Source organism: Nanorana parkeri, unplaced genomic scaffold, assembly GCF_000935625.1.
Source record: "Nanorana parkeri isolate BGI_ZX_2015 unplaced genomic scaffold, ASM93562v1 scaffold309, whole genome shotgun sequence".
In the NCBI taxonomy this organism is placed as follows: domain Eukaryota; kingdom Metazoa; phylum Chordata; class Amphibia; order Anura; family Dicroglossidae; genus Nanorana; species Nanorana parkeri.
The window spans coordinates 351,811-371,129 of NW_017306577.1; the positions used below are offsets into that span (position 1 = coordinate 351,811).

General features: G+C 46.2%; 1 protein-coding gene across 5 annotated transcripts in view; it reads right to left on the reverse strand.

Moving 5' to 3' along the window:
- Positions 1-3,496: 3,496 nt before the first annotated feature.
- Positions 3,497-19,319, reverse strand: part of DAB1 (DAB1, reelin adaptor protein) — a 178,797-nt gene continuing 162,974 nt past the window's right edge. For 4 of the 5 annotated variants that reach the window (XM_018557894.1, XM_018557892.1, XM_018557893.1 and 1 more), the window contains 4 exons: positions 17,215-17,757; positions 8,064-8,191; positions 6,179-6,274; positions 3,497-3,709 (listed from right to left, as the gene is read on the reverse strand). In XM_018557894.1, the coding sequence (XP_018413396.1) occupies positions 6,194-6,274; positions 8,064-8,191; positions 17,215-17,757 (752 nt within the window). In that variant the 3' untranslated portion in view covers positions 3,497-3,709; positions 6,179-6,193. The remainder of the gene's footprint in view (positions 3,710-6,178; positions 6,275-8,063; positions 8,192-17,214; positions 17,758-19,319) is intronic. The other variant, XM_018557891.1, reaches the window with a different exon arrangement.

Consider the following 19,319-nt stretch of genomic DNA (forward strand, 5'->3'; position numbering starts at 1 on the left):
CCTCATCTCCTCTTCCTCTGATATCACCGCACACTGGGAGCTTCTCACAATGTGCATTAGAAGCTACAGCAAGTCAGATAGAGGCCGCCTCATTTCCTGGCTGGAGGACGTCCAGTTTTATCTAGCTCTTTCCTCCCCGGCCTGACTGTCCCTGGCTCCGCCCCTTTTATTCCCTGGATGTCATTTTTTTCAGTCATGGGGGCTCAGCATCAAATGTGGGTGTCACCTGCATGCAAATACAGCCTGCCTAGGAACCCCCCACTCCTCCAGACTGACCCCACCCATCAAGGCATTTTTATATTTGCATAACTCCTCCCAAGAGCCGGCCCACTGTTTGCATACAATCTGGAGTCTGTATTTTCCTTAGCCGTGTTCTTCAGGCAAATTATGCGGCCGCGCGGATCCAGAGAGCAGCCATCTGATCAGGGACCCGCTTCTGCCTGTGCTGCTGCAGTGATCATGTGGCTGTGCAGGTGTTATGGTGGGCCGTGCGGACCCTCAGGTGGGCTACGGTGGACTATGAGGGGGCTACGGTGGGCTAACCCTACGTTGCTGTATAATGTATTGTGGGTATTTATAGTCCTCTATAGCTGGTGCCATTCTGCATTGCTTAAAGCCTGAAGACCCCCAGAAGGGCGCTTGGATGAATGTTCATAACTAAGACATTGGGTGGGTGGGCGAAAACTTTTGTTCTGCCCCGGGCATCTGTAGCTCTGGTTACGCCACTGTTGGGACCTAAGATTCAGAACTAAAACATTTCTTGCTGCCACCCCGAGCTTCAATACAAAGATGTTCCCTGGACACAATGGTGACAAACAACACTTCCCGAAAATGTTACATTGTAGCTGAAAAAAGGTTGATCAAAGATTCCTTGCATTGAAAATATTTTTTTTTAAAACCCATTTTCAGTCAAACCTTTTATATCTTGGATAGAGTGGAGAGTGATAATGACCTTCATTGCAGTCTGTGTCCCTGCTAAGGATATTGATCCTCAATAGCGGAGCTAAGGAACAAAGGGCCCTGGTGCAAGATTTTATATTAAAGGGTTATTAAACCCTCATTTGTTTTTGCATATATCTACGGCTAGCAAGCAGAACGATAAAAAAAACAAAAAACTTTTGCAAAGGGTTAATGCTTACCTATGTCTCCGCCGCGCGCTCCCGTCCGAACATCTGAAAATGTATCGGGCGGCCGCAAAGAATCTTGATGCAGGCGCATACGCAGTTCAGAGGTTCGGCCGGGAGACGAGCAGAGACGCAAGTAAGTCTATGGAGCAGCGTGCACCCGCACAGACACGGTGGGACATGAGAGAAGAGGACAGAGGAGTCAGCGCTGGATCGGAGACAGCTAAAAACTCCTGAAAAGAAGAAGATGATCGGATTAAGAGGCATGATTTAGGGCCGGTGCACACCTATGCGACACCACGCCATGCGGCAATCGTGCACGATGCCGCGTGGATTACCACGCGGTCATGAGTCATAAAGGTGTGCACAGATCGTGCTGTGGGTGCCATTATTTTCCAATGCCACCCCAGTCGCGCCGGGCGGATCACGCGGTTTCCCGCCACGATTCCGCCCTTGCTTCTGAACACAATCTACAACAACCGCGCATCATATATCACAGCAAAAAAGGTACAAGGACCTTTTTTCTGCGATACACGACATGCGGCTGTTGTAGCCGCGATCGTGTTCAGAAGCACTGGGGTGCCATCGGAAAATAATGGCACCCACAGCGCGATCGGTGCACACCTATACAACTCCTGACCGCGCGGCAATCCGCCAGGAATCGTGCACGATTGCCATGCGGTGTGATGTCGCATAGGTGTGCACCGGCCCTTAAAGGAGAACTATGGGGTCAGTGTTTTTCCCCATAGTTCTCCTAAGGGTCATGAGAGGACACAAACTAGCGACCTGCTGTCACCCAAAGCTCAGTATATACTGAGACCGCCGCAGCCGGGACGGATCCCGACATTACTGTTGAGATCCACCCAGCTGCGTGATTGACAGCTGGCTCTGCCTATCTGGAGGCAGAGCCAGCTGTACCCGCGCCCCCTCCCCCGTCCGTTCCGCCAGTCAGTGCTGGAGGATCGGAGAGGGGAGAGTAGCCGTGAGTGACAGTCACGGCTCTCTGCAGGGATAGATCGAGAAGTGAGCGAGCGACGGTATGTGTTCGCTCACTTCCCGATCTATAGAGCCGACCTGTGACAGTTTCATTGTCACGCGTCGGCTCGAACTGTGAGGATGACTGGAAATCACTCACCTCATAGTTCTCCTTTAATGTAAGTCCTTACATTAGAAGTGTGGGGTGGGGGGACTTTTGCTCTTAATGTCACTTTAAGTTAGACTTGGAAGACACAATCAGATGTAACCTAAATACATTGTTACAAAGAAAAAAAAAACAAGGTTTTAGAATCCCCAGTCATTTATTGGTTTCTGACAAGCTAATTATTCTGCACCTAAAAAAAAGAAAATGTGATATATGAATCTTGTTAATGAAGTCCTTTCAACCACATCAATTCTCTCTCTTCTACAGTGAAATAACAATGGTAAAAAAAAAATGTTGTAAAACCCATATTTACAAAACCTGTCATTTTTAATTTTAATTATTTAAAGCCTTATAATGTACAAAAGAGACAAGAGAAAAAAGTCATTTAATCACATATTTTTATATAACAAAATTCATGCCTCAGTAGTCCCAGAACAAAAGTCTTTAGTTTTATCCAAATTTCAATTTGGAAATATTCCAGAGATGGGCAAATCTTCTTTTTTTTTTACAAGTCTTTTTCAAAAATGGCACACGTAGAAGATAATACTTGACTGCATAGCCATACAGCAGCAAGATATGTGAGGAGGAAAAATACCTCCCATTTGTTTATTTTATTTTTTTTCGATTTTTTTTATTTATTTTTATTTAGAAAGTTTTCTTTGTAAATAACAATCTGTTTTACGTATTGTCTGTCATCCGGTAGAGTGGCACGTTCTACCACCAAATAGACCTTGAATGTCCCGTGGTTCCTTTCCTTTTTGTTTCGCTCAGTGTCAGAGGCAATATTATAAAAATTGATATCAATTGATAATCTATATTACCCAGGTTTTTTCAGAAAACGTGGTCCCACCCTCGCCCCTCCAAAAAATGCAAACGCCGGGAGATGTGAAGCAAATAAAACAGCATTTCCATGATGTCTCTGGTAATCTCAAACGCCACTAAGAAAACATTGACAAAGGGAAAAAAAAAAAACTGTAAACTTAAGTCCCCCAAATCCACCGGGGTGATGTTTCTGCTACATAAAAGTTCTGATTTATAAAAAGAGAACATGAGAAAAGTTTTTGTTTTTTTTAAAAAAAGCAAAAGTGAAAATATCTGAAAAAGAATAAAACGGCGTCCTTCAAAAAAACAAAACAAAAAAACTAAAGCAAGATGATGAAAAATGGTCAAGTCTAAAAATGAAGTTCCGCTGCAAAGCTTTCTGGTTAATGATGTTAGAGAGCTTGTGTTATTGTTTTGTCCTCCTTTGTGCTGCCGTCGCCGGTGGATCAATCTCATTCGGTGCGCCGCTAAAACCCACTGAAGGTGTCTTTTTGATATAATGCCGCCGTTGAGTGCCGCTAGCCAGCTGGTTGTTCAATCTAGTCTTGGAGCACTGCAAGCCCGTTGAGCTCTGTTACTTAGGTCTTCGTATCTGAGCATAGATAGGATCTTCTGATGTGATCTGTGGACAATAGAAAATAATTATTGGCTCCTGCAGCGACAACTACAGATTCCCGAGTCTGTTTATTACCTATCAGACCTTTGCGATCATTACATATTTTCTTGGGAATATGCGAGGAACGCGACTTACACCTACTAACCTATGTCTATGTTGTACCTGGACTTTCTACTAGGAGGTATGTTTATGTGAGCCTTCCATGACCTGTTATGCCACCTACTATCTCTCTGCAATGTCACTTCATGCTGATTGTTTTTACATACAGTTGATTAAAGGAGAACTATGGGGTCAGGGCTTTTCCTCATAGTTCTCCTTAGGGTAACGGGAGGACACAAACTAGCGTCCTCCTGTCACCCTTAGCTCAGTATATAGGGAGCTACAGCTCGCGGTATACTGAGACGCCGGAGCGGATCCCGACATCGATGTCGAGATCCGCCCAGCTGCGTGAGTGACAGCTGGCTCTGCCTATCTAGAGGCAGAGCCAGCTGTACCCGCCCCCTCCCCTGTCCGTTCCTCCAGTCAGCGCTGGCGGATCGGAGCGGGGAGGGGGGAATCCAGCCCCTCCCCTGTCACGGCAGAGAGCCGTGACAGGATCGAGAGGTGAGCGAACGCCGGTATGTGTTCCCTCACCTCCCGATCTACTGAGCCGTCCTGTGACAGTCTCATTGTCACAGGTCGGCTAGAACTATGAGGTTCACTATGAGAGTGAAAAGCACTCGCCTCATAGTTCTCCTTTAATTGATGACCTGATCTATTGCTGCATACAGTGTAGTTTATTACTTGCCTTCTATCTACAGATACTGTTTGTGTATAGTTAGTAGGTCTTTTTTTTGTGGTTTATATATCTGTGTTGTATTCTTTTTGTTTATTATTTATGTTCTATTGGCAAAATCTAATAAATTCATTGTTATAAAAAAAAAAAAAAAAAAAATTATTGGACGGGCTTCATGAAAACTTGGGGATAGATGTTATGGTGGACACCTTAGTTCTCCACCATAGGAGGGATGTCTTTGGCCTAGGGGGGCACAACTACAACTAAGTTACCTTTTTGCGGTAGGGACAGCCAGAAGGCAGACCAGTGTGCCATGGCACCCTGGCTGAGAAAGGCTGATGTAGAGGGTGCAGATGACACACTGAGAACTGCTACATGGCAAACTTCTTAGCAGCTGGTGGTTGCAGTAAATCCATCATCTACATTATCAAACACTGTAAGTCGTGAAAAAGGGGCACTTCAAGACCCTCCGAAACACGTTTGCATATTTCTTATTTTTTAGTGGACTGCTTTATTGCAATACACACTTTAGGACTCCTAATTGGGACTCTGAATTGTTTTATTTTGGCTTTTTACTGCTGAGTCTATCACTGATGGTGTCATGTGAGATTCCTTCTCATTCTCTGTCCTGGTGATCACACAGGAATTAAAGGAGAACTATGAGGTGAGTGCTTTTCACTCCCCTCATAGTTCTAGCCGACCTGTGACAATGAGACTGTCACAGGTCGGCTCAGTAGATCAGGAGGTGAGCGAACACATACCGGCGTTCGCTCACCTCTCGATCCTGTCACGGTTCTCTGCCGTGACAGGGGAGGGGCTGGATTCCCCCCGCTCCGATCCGCCAGCGCTGACTGGAGGAACGGACAGGGGAGGGGGCGGGTACAGCTGGCTCTGCCTCTAGATAGGCAGAGCCAGCTGTCACTTACGCAGCTGGGCGGATCTCGACATCGACAGCGGTATACTGAGCTTAGGGTAACGGGAGGACGCTAGTTTGTGTCCTCCCGTTACCCTAAGGAGAACTATGGGGACAAGCCCTGACCCCATAGTTCTCCTTTAAGGGATCATTTTAATATCATTAATTAAAAATCAGCTGAGGTTAGATTAGAATAGATTTTGCAGCTGTCACCTTTTGACACACGTGGGGATCCTGTATAAACTTTCCGCACAGTGTGAAGCTGGGTGAATGCCGTTCACATGGCATTACCGCCACTAGAGTGCAGTAAGGAGCAAAGGAAATTCCTATGCTCCGCCGCACCATCTAGTGGTGGTAATGCTGTATGAATGGCATTTGCCAAGCTTTACATTGGGTGGAAGGCTTATTCATGAGCACCATGGTGTCACAAGAAATGAAGGGAAATCTTCTCAAAAGGGACCAGCAATAAAAGTTGATATGAGTTCTAACATGTTCCCTCTATAACCAAAAATAAAAATAATATTTGCCTGGAGTTACAAATTCACACAGATACATGCATCATTGCTCATTTAACAACCTCTGGGTATCAAAGCATCATCTTAGGATACATATTTTACTGTTGAAACATGCCGATAGACTGGACACATGCAAATAAGACATCACAAACGGTCACATGACTCAACAGCACCACGGACAGCACACTCTGCCAGCAAAGCAATAAAAGGGGAAAGGAAGACCGTGCAAACAGAACACAACAGCAGGAAGAGAGAAAAGGACAGGTACCTACCCCAGTCTGTGCTATCTAGCTACCGACCTCGGGGCTTATTGTATCACCACTGGATTCGCCCTGGTCAGTGCAGGAAGACGCCTGAGGAGCATCAGGCTAAAACACAAGAACACAATAACTGGTATTTTTTTCTCCCAAAGATAAGAAAAAGCTCAAAGTTTAGTAGAAGTTTAGTAGAAAAGAAGTTCAAGTTCAAGGTCAGTTAGGCAGAGATAGCGAGCAACTTTTTTCCCCATAGATCCTCCAACATTTAATACCAAAATGTCACTTTCAAAAACAACAAACTGTTGGACTAAAAGTCTTCCCGCAAAGGACATATCTGTAAATAAGACGCTGAACATTTACCTGTCCTGCCACCTGTCATCGCTTGATGCTGCGCCCCCTGCAGAGATATGGTCCTCTGAAATCCTCTGGAAAACCGACACTTTCTGGAGTGCCAATTTCAGGGGGCCCTCTGTAGCCCTCATTGGTTCCTCTCTCTGACCTCACATCACTACTTTGTCCTACAGTGATGTGAGGTCAGAGGAGGAACCATAATGTGCTGCAGGAAACCCAGAAGAGAGAGACGTCAAGAGGCGGGGTGACACCCCGCACTGTACGGCTGTTACCTGCCAGCGGCCATCTTGGTGATGGACGCCGGCAGAGAGAGGAGGGAACATTCACCCAGTGGGATAAGGTATGCCACCGGGTTCCCTTCTCTCTTGAGCAGCTGTTGTGCTCTCGGCCCATGACTGAGTGCCCGAATTTTCAGAGGGGGGTGAGACCAAAATGACTGTCCAAAGGTGTCACCCCCTAGTGACACCACTTCCAGGAGATCAACAATCCTGAAAGCAATGGTTTCCGAGCGGACTTCGGGGGGCCAGTTCTATGCAACGGAGCAGAGTTGAGTGGTGTAGGAGACATAGGTATTCAGCCTCTTCTTTATACATATGTTGTACCAGTGGAGAAGCTAGACATTCTGTCACCCAGGGCAACGCCTTAGAGTTGCTGCCCTCAAGGGAGAAGTTCTCCATCCACACACCCAGTGGCACCCCTCCTAAAGCAGCACCCGGGGCACATGTCCCGCCAGCCCCCCCTAGCTGTGGCCCTATGTTGTACATATTAAAGGTTTTAGTAAATGACAGGGTCTCTTTTCTCAAAGTCTAGTTTAAATCAGCTAAACACATTCCAGGTGCACCAAAACATAAAGTGTGCAAAGTCTTACAGATTGTTATTTGTAGAAAATAAACCACATCCCATGTAGAGAATCATGACCCATGCCCCCTGCTGCAGAGAAGGACCTCTGCTCTCTGTCTGAAAGCAGTGACCTCACTGCAGAGGTCTGATACCCCTTCCTGCTGAGTCAGAGTGCCAACAGTTCTTGGCCTTATGGATTGATGGTGGACTGTGGTATGGGGCTTCATCTCTTGACCTCATATGATTTGTAGTTGCACCACAGCTGGAGGGCCGGAGTTTGCCCTCCCCCGATCTACAGTATGTATGTTTGTTGTAAAAAAAACCCTTTTTCAATACATAAAATATGGTTTATAAAAAAAAAAGAGCTTTCCCTTAGGGTACCCGGATCCTAATTTATCTGCAATGTTATATTCTCAACATAATCAAAGATTTATTTGCGGTTCCGACAATCTTCACGCTTCTGTTTTTCAATGTTATCCACAAATCTTTTATAATAAAACTCCTTACACGCCAAGATCTGGATTCCGTCCCACTTCAGCACAATACAATGTCACAGCAACTACCATACCCGAGACATCAAACAGGCTCGTAGCTCAAAGCGACCCGACGCTACATCCATCAGTATCCTTTTATTGTAGAATTTGTGTTCAGTGGCTCGGTATTGTCTAGGGGGGGGGATTGTTATTTGAATTGTCTTCCAGCTACTTACTGCATCTTGTTCGACACTTTTGCTGGGACTTTCAAAGCCTTCTTCAAAGATGTCGTCCGGAATGGGATCGCTGGTGTGAGACACTGAAGACTTTGATGGTGAGCTCTGCCTCGGAGCCGGCGTGGGCGCTGGCAAGGGATGACATTGGAAACGTTAAAAGACACGGCCATGTACCAGAGACATGAAAAATAAGAAACAGCAGAGCGGAGGAAGAACTCTGGGCTAAAGTCTATCTAAACCCAAGAACAAGAATGGTATACAGTATACTGCAGCCTTGTCCGTTTTTATTTTTTTAGCATGTCAAATTTTTATTGAAAGACATAAGAAGGAAACATTACACCAAGATCTTTTGTCAGTACAAAATCATGTGTCATATTTCAGTTCGCAGACTAAGATCCATACTTGTACCATTAAGTATATACACACACTCTAAAGAAAGACAATAACACAATGGAAAAAGTGTGATTTCCGACCAAGACCTTATGATGGATGTCCCATCGCTTGTGAACTGTATGTCCCTGTAGCCCCTAGGGTCGGTACTGTTGGGAGGAGGCCCGTTTGAGCCAGTGAGGGTAATTGTAGTTGTAATTGTAATTTTGGGCCTATGGAGGGGCATTATCTTCCTACTGCTTGTGGCAACCGTGGTTCAGGGCTGGGGGTCAGGGCTCAGGACGTCTAATGGTCCTAGGATACCGGTCAGCTTTGCATCAAGGTACCATTTAGAGAACTGAAAAATGGACATCAAATCTTGCAGCTGTGGCATTGTAAATGCCGCTGCCACATAAGATGTCCACGTGTCGAAGAAAAGCTTTGTTTGTGCATGGTTAAATTTCGTGTCCAATTTGTCCAGCATTAAAATACGGTTTATTAGGGGGAGAAATGTTTCTATAGAGGGGGGTTCCGGATCTATCCATTTGCATAGTATTGCCTTCTTAGCCGTCAGAAGACAGATATGTTCCCAGCGAGTTGGGCAAGAGGGAGGACTATCCATGGACTGTGGGAGAGCGTGCAGTAAGCAAAAGGCTGGGGACATTGGTCTTAACTTATGTGAGTGAACATTCATGAAGGACAAAATGGCAGACCAGAAGGTTTGTATGTGGGGGCAGACCCACATTAGGTGAGTGAGGTCAGGCAATGGATGGCAGCATTTCGGGCAAGCGGTTAACCACTTGGACTGGGGACCCTTAGTGGGGATAATGATGGCATGGTATGCTCTGTGGACTGTTCTAAAGTATACTTCTCGCCAATTTTCATTAATTATCGCTTTCCTCACTTGTCGCCATCCCTGTTCCACTAGTGATATTGTGTCGTCATTGGTCATGTTCAGAAATTCTGCCCAGCGTGCAGCCTTGTCCTTAAAGGAGAACTATGGGGTCAGGGCTTTTCCCCATAGTTCTCCTAAGGGTAACGGGAGGACACAAACTAGCATCCTCCTGTCACCCTAGGCTCAGTATACCACGAGCTGCAGCTCGCGGTATACTGAGACGCCGCAGCCGGAACGGATCCCGACATTACTGTCTGGATCCACCCAGCTGCGTGAGTGACAGCTGGCTCTGCCCATCTAGAGGCAGAGCCAGCTGTACCCGCCCCCTCCCCGTCTGTTCCGCCAGTCAGCGCTGGAGGATCGGACAGGGGAGGGGGGAATCCAGTCCCTCCCCTGTCACGGCTCTCTGCAGGGACAGATCGAGAAGTGAGCGAGCGATGGTATGTGTTCACTCACTTCCCGATCTACTGAGGCCAACCTGTGACAGTTTAATTGTCACAGGTCAGCTCAGATTATGAGGCTGAGTGAAAATCACTCGCCTCATAATTCTCCTTTAAGTATGGCGGCTGTATTCATCTTTTTTTAGGTTTCTTTCTCTTTATTTTATCATTTCAATTGATTTTAAAGGGTTTCTGACAAGAACAGGAATGTTTCTGTAGAAGATGTACGTACTCTTACTTACAAATCGAACCAGAACCAAAAAACAGCCATCACACCTAAGGACCAGTAAGCTCCAATATATTCAAATGTTCTTGGGTCTGGAAATACTTTACTCTCCTGGTTTGGACCCGATGGGAACGGCCACACACAAGAATACAGATTAAAATTCTTGGAAATTCCTGACATTAGCTAGATTTTCTACCAAGAAAAAAAATGGCCATGCTATAAACCCTTGGTTCTCAACTGGTGGGTCGTGACCCAAAAGTGAGTCGCGACCCCGTGTTCAGTGGGTCGCCACATGCCTTCCACTTTTCCAGTGCAGCACTGTCAGTTCTTGTGCCAAGCAGCCATTCAAAATATGCCGGAGTGTCAGCTTCAGATGGGGTTATGGCCGCGAGGGAGCTCCATCCATACGAGCATTGCTTACAGCTCCCTCACGTGTCCTGTAGAGGTGCCTGGACCGGAGTGACGTCACAGTCTGGCTCCCGCCACCTCTACAGGGCGTGCAAGGGAGCTGTACAAGCAATGCACATATGGATGGAGCTCCGTCACAGCACAGCAGCCCACACTGGACCCCAGGCTGAGGATCCACTCCAGTTCTTGTAAGGTAGGGAGACTGGGTGTACTGACCACGCGTTCTGGTGTGGGAGGTGTGTTGCCATTAATTTGAACGGCACCCCAAACGCTCCTCCCACCCACAGTTCGAGCGCCTGCACCGGAATGCACGGTACCGCAATGCTGTGCATCTCATTGCAGTGCGACTTCGGTCACGACTTTATGACCAAGGGCAAATGTGGGTCCTGAAGTTACACAGGTTGAGAACCACTGCTATAAACCATTTTCAGTGTAAATAACAGTGGACGTTTTATCATACAAAAGCTTTTTTTTGTTCGTCTCAATATTGCCAATACAGACTACAAACTAGGGATGTGTAAATCTCCTGGGTTCAGTTTGCGGGAGACTGCCCTGATCTCAGCGGCAAACCCTATTAAAGTCTATGAAGAGGGAAATCCTCATAATAAAATCCGGCCTTCTTCAAAGCTAATAGGAAAGCGGAGGACACGGAGGACATGTACCAATGCAATTGGTACATGTTTTGATGCTTTGAGGGCAAAAAATACAGAAATACTTTAAACAACATGCTTGAGTGATGCCTTAGGGCTTGTTCGCACCATATACAGTGTGCATTTCATCCCGGGCCGGCCGCATTCCATGTATCGCATCCCGGTCGGCTTCCTGCATTCAGGAGAGGGAGGGGTGGTGCATTGAGGTCAATGGCACTGCAGCCACGCCCCCTGCCCGAAGTGTGATTGCCCGCACCAGAACGCGTGGCAAAACAATAACTGCGTTCCGATCCAGTTGGATCTAAAAAAATTGTGCATGCAGCATTTTTTCAGATCGCACTGGACTGGATCGTAGGCATTAATGTGCCACACGTTCTGGTGCGGGTGATCGCACTGCGGGCGGGGGCGTTGCTGCGCTGCCATTGACTTCAATGCACTGCCACGCCCCCCTTCCGCAGGATGCGATACAGTGCGTTCCAGCAGCTGGAAGCACTGTATGTGGTGTGAACAAGCCCTTAAAGCTGTATGTGGTGTTACAGAACAGTATGATATTCAAGGACGGTCTCAGCGTCAGTGTATACTGGCAGCCCGTATTTGGCTGCGGCATTAACTTCTTTCTTTTACAAAAAGCTTGACTTACGTACAGCAGCAGCTTTGCCCCCTAATCTGAGTCATTTCAGTTCAAATAAAGTAATCACAAAATAAAAAAAAACTGAATAAAAAAGAGCATGGGGGTTCCCCCGAAAATTCCTCCCAGACCCTCATCCATGCATGCAACCTGGGTGGCGAGTAAAGGGGGAGGGAGGGCTCATTATTACCTTCTATGCTCCAAGAAGGATGTGGGGTAATAGGGGGGCTGTGGAATCTGGAAGCCTCCTTTTATTATAAGGGGGTACCCAGATATCCCCGCCCCCTCCCGGAGGAATGAGTACAGGGGCATTTTTATAGGATACTATACCTGTTGTGGGGATGGAGTGTCACGCCCTGACACACACACACAGCAATAAAAGCCTAAAAGAAGTTCCCGCTCTAACAAATGTTTTAGTTGACATTACAATTTCGGTTTTCATTATTATTATTAATTTAATAATTGGGACTATTCTAGAAACTTTTAAAAAAATTTAAAGGAGAACTACGAGGGCAGTGCTTTTCACTCACCTCATAGTTCTAGACGACCTGTGACAATGAGACTGTCACAGGTCGGCTCAGTAGATTGGGAGGTGAGCGAACACATACCGGCGTTCACTCACCTCTCGATCCTGTCACGGCGCTCTGCCGTGACAGAGGAGGGGCTGGATTCCCCCTCCCCGCTCCGATCCGCCAGCGCTGACTGGCGGAACGGACGGGGGAGGGGGCGGGTACAGCTGGCTCTGCCTCTAGATAGGCAGAGCCAGCTGTCAGTCACGCAGCTGGGCGGATCCAGACATAATTGTCGGGATCCGCTTCAGCTGCGGCGCCTCAGTATACCGCGAGCTGTAGCTCCCTATATACTGAGCCTAGGGTGATGGGAGGACGCTGGTTTGTGTCCTCCCGTTACCCTAAGGAGAACTATGGGGAAAACACTGACCCCATAGTTCTCCTTTAAGGGGTACAGATATGCAGCCCAGATAGAGAGATAGATAGAGAGATAAATAGATAGATAGATAGATAGATAGATAGATAGATAGATAGATAGATAGATAGTTTTCCTTTAATAATCAAGGAAAGGGTTACTTTTATGATTTATCAAAAGACCAATATACAGTATGCACCTATTTTACAAAACAATCACTTTTTAGTGTGTTTAATAATGGTGTGTCTAGAGCCCAAACTTTTTGTATTATAGTTTTGGATAGAGTGGGCAGTGGGGGGGATGGGGTACTCATCAAAGCCTGTCTTTGTCCACTTGGGAAGATTTTCCTTCCAGTCTTGGAAATACAACAAAACATAAGAGGAAATAAGGGGAGAGCCCCTCTTAGTAAGTTATCAACTTCTGTTTCCGTGACAACTGTAACATTTCGGATTTGTCATCACCTCTTGTCCCAATGACATTGGAGAGCGCCGATTCTCCCCATGGGAACTCAACCAGCGGTGACAAAAGTTCTCCCCGCACTATCCATCAATAGAAAGCAAAATGGTGCTGGTGGCTACACTTTAAAAACCCTTTTTTTTTAAATTGCTTTTTAAAGTACCCATTAGAATGTCTCTGACAATGACTTTGAGACGGAGTTCCATTTTTGGAGGGCACGGCGAGGTGGAGACGAGGAGAAAAAAAATCATTTGTTAGTGAATAGATAAAAGGACACAGACTGTTATGAAATCCATATTTCATTTTGTATTACAGATCTTTCTGCCAGAAGTGTAACAGACTCCATCAAATTCCTCTTGGAGTCACTGGCTTGTAACTAATAATTTTCCCGGGCCGCCTGTTTGCTGTCTAAATGTGTTGAGAAGCATTTTTCATAGAGGAACAAACACATTCATTATAGAGTGAAGTTCTGTGACGGAAGAAGTATTTCAATGCTTTTATTCTATCTATCTATCTATCTATCTATCTATCTATCTATCTATCTATCTATCTATCTATCTATCTATCTATCTGGGCTGTATATCTGTACCCCTTAAAGGAGAACTATGGGGTCAGTGTTTTTCCCCATAGTTCTCCTCAGGGTCACGGGAGGACACAAACTAGCATGCTCCTGTGACCCAAAGCTCAGTATATCGCGAGCTACAGCTCCCTATATACCGAGACCGCCGCAGCCGGGACGGATCCCAACAATACTGTCGAGATCCACCCAACTGCGTGATCGACAGCTGGCTCTCACTATCTAGAGGCAGAGACAGCTGTTCCCGCCCCTTTCCCCGTCCGTTTTGCCAGTCAGTGCTGGAGGATCGGAGAGGGGAGGGGGGATCCCTGCAGGGAGCCGTGAGTGACAGTCACTGCTCTCTGCAGGGAGATGATCGAGAAGTGAGCGAGCGGCGCTATGCGTTTGCTCACTTCCCGATCTATTAAGCCGACGTGCGACAGTTTTATTGTCACACGTCGGCTCGAACTATGAGGATGAGTGATTTTCACTCACCTCATAGTTCTCCTTTAAAGGGATTTCTTAACAAAGTTTTGTGAGAAACTCTATAGAGTTTGGTAATAAAACTTTTTTGAAAAAGATAATTTTATATATGATTTTTGGCCTGTTTATAAAAAATGTGCAGGATCGTTTGCCCTGTGAATATCTGTGATCATTTGCTCTGTGCGAATGTATGCCAAAACAAATGTTCTTTTTGGGGTTTTTTTTTTCCTTTACAAGTGGAATGATTTTTAAAATGCTTTCATGTATAACGCCAATATGACCTCTAGATGTTGCTAAAGTAACACAGGAAATAAGTATTTATGTTCTATGCTACTCAGCACCACCTAGTGGCCATATTGTTGTATTACATGAAAAAAAAGTTGAAGATGCACTATATTGCCAAAAGTATTGGGCCCCTCCCCCTCTAAATCATTGGATTCAGGTGTTCCGTGAAATTTCCTTGCTACTAAATTTTCCGCAGTCACCTGTTAGTGGGATTATAACAAAGTGGAAGCAACTGGGAACAACAGCAACTCAGCCAGGAAGTGGTAGGCCACGTAACATGACAGAGCGGGGTCAGCGCATGCTGAAGCACACAGTGCGCAGAAGTTGCCAACTGTCTGCAGAGTCAATAGCTACAGACCTCCAAACTCCATGCGGCCTTCAGATTGGTACAACAACAGTGCGTAGAGAGCTTCATGGAATGGGTTTCCATGGCCGAGCAGCTGCATCCAAGCCTTACATCACCAAGTGCAATGCAAAGCGTGGGATGCCGTGGTGTAAAGCACGCCGCCACTGGACTCTAGAGAGGTGGAGACGTGTTCTCTGGAGTGACCAATCACGCTTCTCTGTCTGGCAATCCGATGGACGCGTCTGGGTTTGGCGGTTGCCGGGAGAACGGTACTTGCCTGACTGCATTGTGCCAAGTGTAAAGTTTGGGGGAGGGGGGATTATGGGGGGGGTGTTGTTCAGGGGTTGGGCTCAGCCCCTTAGTTCCAGTGAAGAGATCTCTTAAGGCATCAGCATACCAAGACATTTTGGACAATTTCATGCTCCCAACTTTGTGGGAGGAGTTTGGGGATGACCCCTTCCTGTTCCAACATGAACAGGAAGGGGTCATAAAGCAAGGTCCATAAAGACATGGATGGGGGAGTTTGGGGGGGAGGAACCTAACTGTCCTGCACAGAGTCCTGACCTCAACCCGATAGAACACCTTTGGGATGAATTAGAGCGGAGACTGCGAGCCCGGCCTTCTCCCCCAACATCAGTACCTGACCTCACAAATGGTCCAACATTCCCATAGACACACCCCTAAACCTTGTGGGCGCCTTCCCAGAAGAGTTCAAGCTGTTATAGCGGCAAAGGGCGGAGCCAACCCAATACTAAACCCTACGGACTAAGACTGGGTTGCCATTAGAGTTCATGTGCGTGTAAAGGCGTCCCAATACTTTTGGCAATATGGTGTATATTCCCTTGTAAAGAAAGAACTAAAGAACATTAATTTTAGCATTTATCTACCACAGAACAGATATTCACAGGGTGAACATGCCTGTGAATAGTTTATAAATAGACAACTTTGAGTCCCTTACGCCTTATTTTCCTCTAATCGAAGTAACAAGGGATGGTAACATTTGAGTTCCAGATGCAATTCTTAAAACAGCCCAGTGTACCACTTTTATCTCAAATATAATATATACAGTATATTCCTCACTCAGTGACAAATGAACCCGTGGCGTCTCAGTCGTCTTTTATTAATGTTCAGCCCAATACGACTCAAACGTGAAATAAATAGAGTTCCTAAAATGAGTTGCAAAGTTCCTAATAAATCAAACGTCACTCGGCGTCTGTTGCGAAGCATCAAAGCTAGAACTTTTTTTGAAAAATTATCATTTATATATATATTTTTTTATATTTTGTTGTTTAGTAAAGAAAAACTCTGGATGAAGCCAATAAACATAACGTCGTAGCGACCAAACCAAAATGAGGGGTAATCCACCATGTGTCGTGTCCTACAAAACCTTAAATCTACATAGAAGTATAAAAACAGCACCCAATAAAAAGGCTCCATGGTAGAAACCCGACAGAATATAAGGAAAAAATACAAGACAACCGCAAAAGGGAAGTTGTAGGTGAAAAACTAAAAGGGACTATTCATTCAAAACCAAAATACAACTCATTTCTTGTGAGCTCAGGGAGTCTGTTAGTGAGATCCCTGCGATGAGTTCCCGGGTCTGTGCACCTGCTGTTCCCATTATGAGGGGTTCCCACCATCCCTTCCCTGAGTCCCTGGGTCTGTACATCTGCAGTGCCCATTGTGAAGGGTTTTGCACCATCCCCGTGCTGAGTTTCGGTTCTGTACACCTGCTGTGTCCATTATGAGGGGCTCCCATCATCCCTGTGCTGAGTTCCCGGGTCTGTACACCTGCTGCGCCCATTATGAGGGGGTCCCACCATTCCTGTGCTGAGTTCCCGGGTCTGCACACCTGCTGTGCCCATTATGAGGGGGTCCCACCATCCCTATGCTGAGTTCCCGGGTCTGTACACCTGCTGTGCCCATTATGAGGGGCTCCCACCATCCCTGTGCTGAGTTCCCAGGTCTGTACACCTGCTGTGCTCAATATGAGGAGCTCCCATTATCCCTGTGCTGAGTTCCTGGATCTGTACACCTGCTGTGCCCATTATGAGGGGCCCCCACCATCCCTATGCTGAATTTCCAGGTCTATACACCTGCTGTGCCCATAATAAGGGGTTCCCACCATGCGCATGCAATATTTATTTATTTTATCTTAAATGTGATAGCTGGCAGTTGAGTGCGAACACCCAAAGCACTCAGGTGAAGAGGAGCAGCGTCAGGAACTATGGCAGGGAAATCACAGCATTGGAACATCTGAGAACTACATGAAGTCATGGGCGTGACTCAGCCCACCAGGATCCGCCTATAGCTAAGATATCTCTTTTGGGTGAACTGGCCCTTTAACAATGAGATGAAATAACAGAAACCAGTGACAATATTTTCATTCACTGTAATAAAAAAGGAATTTGTTGTTGAAGAATGCTACACGTATTCAATGCCCTTTGTGCTGCCAAAAGGGAGGCCAACAAACTGTAACACTCACGTGAATTAGTTGAGGGCGAAGTGGAAGTCATGGGTGTAAGGTTCAACTGCGAGATGTCAAAGTCGTCGCAGTCGTCCGTATCTTGCACCAGGCCAACTTTGTCGAAGTAGCTTGAGAAGGCATCTGAGGTACACAGGAGGGCAGGCTGGTCCGGATGTCTCGATGGCACCGGAGGGGGGTTCACCATCTGGAAATCCTTAAACATCTCCTGTGTTACTGTCTGATCTGGCCGCAGGGGGCTTTGTCGCATGGAGTCGCTGGAGGGCGGCACAGCGGCTACCGGGGCGGTACTACCTTGGAACATGGCTGCTTGGAAAGGCAATACAGTCTGTGTTGGCATGAAGGCAGCGGGTGGAAACTGACCGGGCAGGGTCGGCCACTGTTGCTGAGTTGTGGGGTAAAGGCCTGGCGGGGCCCATGCTATCGTCTGGTTTCCCTGCATAACCTGAGGAATGGCGGGCTGCCCACCCAATACCATCTGCGGCTGTATCAATGGTTGTTGTCCCCAGAAAGATGGCTGGACGGCTCCCATTGCAACGTAACCTATTGGGGGGGAAAAAAAAGCAAAAGCCAATCAGAAACAGAAATGTGTGAAAATATTTCCAGACTGAAATGGAGACCCTCATGTAACTTGTGAGGTGCTAAAATCCCCAAATATAATTGTGTATGGTATCCTCTGGTGAGCTTTATGACCTCTCTGGCATCTGGTGACCTTTATGTAACTTGTGAGGTGCTTAAATCCCTAAATATAATTGTATATGGTAACCTCTGGTGGCATCTAGTGACCTTCTTGGCTTCTCTGACGTCTGGTGACCTTTATGCCACCTTTTCGGTGCTAAAATCCCTAAATATGATTGTGTCTGGTAACCTCTGGTGGCATCTGGGGACCCTTATGGTCTCTCTGAAGTCTGGTGACCTTTATGTAACTTGTGATGTACTAAAATCCCTAAATATAATTGTATAGGGTAACCTCTGGTGGCATCCGGGGACCCTTATGGTCTCTCTGACATCTGGTGACCTTTATGTACCTTGTGGTATGCTAAAATCCCCAAATATGATTGTGTATGGTGACCTCTGGTGGCATCTAGTGACCTTCATGGCCTCTCCGAGGTCTGCTGACCTTCATGCAACTTTTGAGGTGCTAAAATCCCTAAATATAATTGTATATGGTAACCTCTGGTGGCATCTGGGGACCCTTATGGTCTCTCTGAAGTCTGGTGACCTTTATGTAATTTGTGATGTACTAAAATCCCTAAATATGATTGTGTATGGTATCTTTTGGTGGTATCTGATGACCTTTATGGCCTCCATGGCGTCTGGTGACCTTTATGTAACTTGTAATGTGCTAAAATCCCCAAATATGATTGTGTATGGTGACCTCTGGTGGCATCTAGTAACCTTCATGGCCTCTCTGACACCTGGAGACCTTTATATATAACTTGTGATATGCTAAAATATCCAAATCTGATTGTGTATGGTATCTTCTGGTGGCATCTGGTGACCTTTATGGCCTCTCTGGCATCTGGTGACCTTTATATAACTTGTGATGTGCTAAAATCCCTAAATATGATGGTCAACTCTCGACTTCTGCTTGTTGGCGCTGAGATTCCTGACACCCTGCCAAAACCGTCTATGCCACTTTATCCATGTGTCCCCAGCTGCACAGGTGGAATGTAATGAATGACCCATCCATGCTCAAATATATGTTTATATTCCATGACAATGTACATTCATGATATTTACTAACTAAAGGGATGTACAAGGAATGCACGGGCGCTTCTCCTTTAAGGAAGGATGGTGCTTGTGTCCAGAAGCTTTTAAGGGTGATGATCTACATGAAGCTTGGCTGTTTAAGGAATTTTAAAGAAAACCAACGCATTTCGGGCATTTGCAATCGCTTCAGCATGGCCTACAATAGACATAATTGAAGTTTGTTAACAGGGTATGGACAGGTTTTTCATCGTTGACGTAACCTCACTTGTAGTCCATTCGTTCTTCCTCTCAACCACATTACTGAATCTCTGTACCTCGGCACAGACAGGTACAGGAATCTGCAGGATCCACAGCTCTGCACTCACCATACACTGATCACACTTGCTTTACTG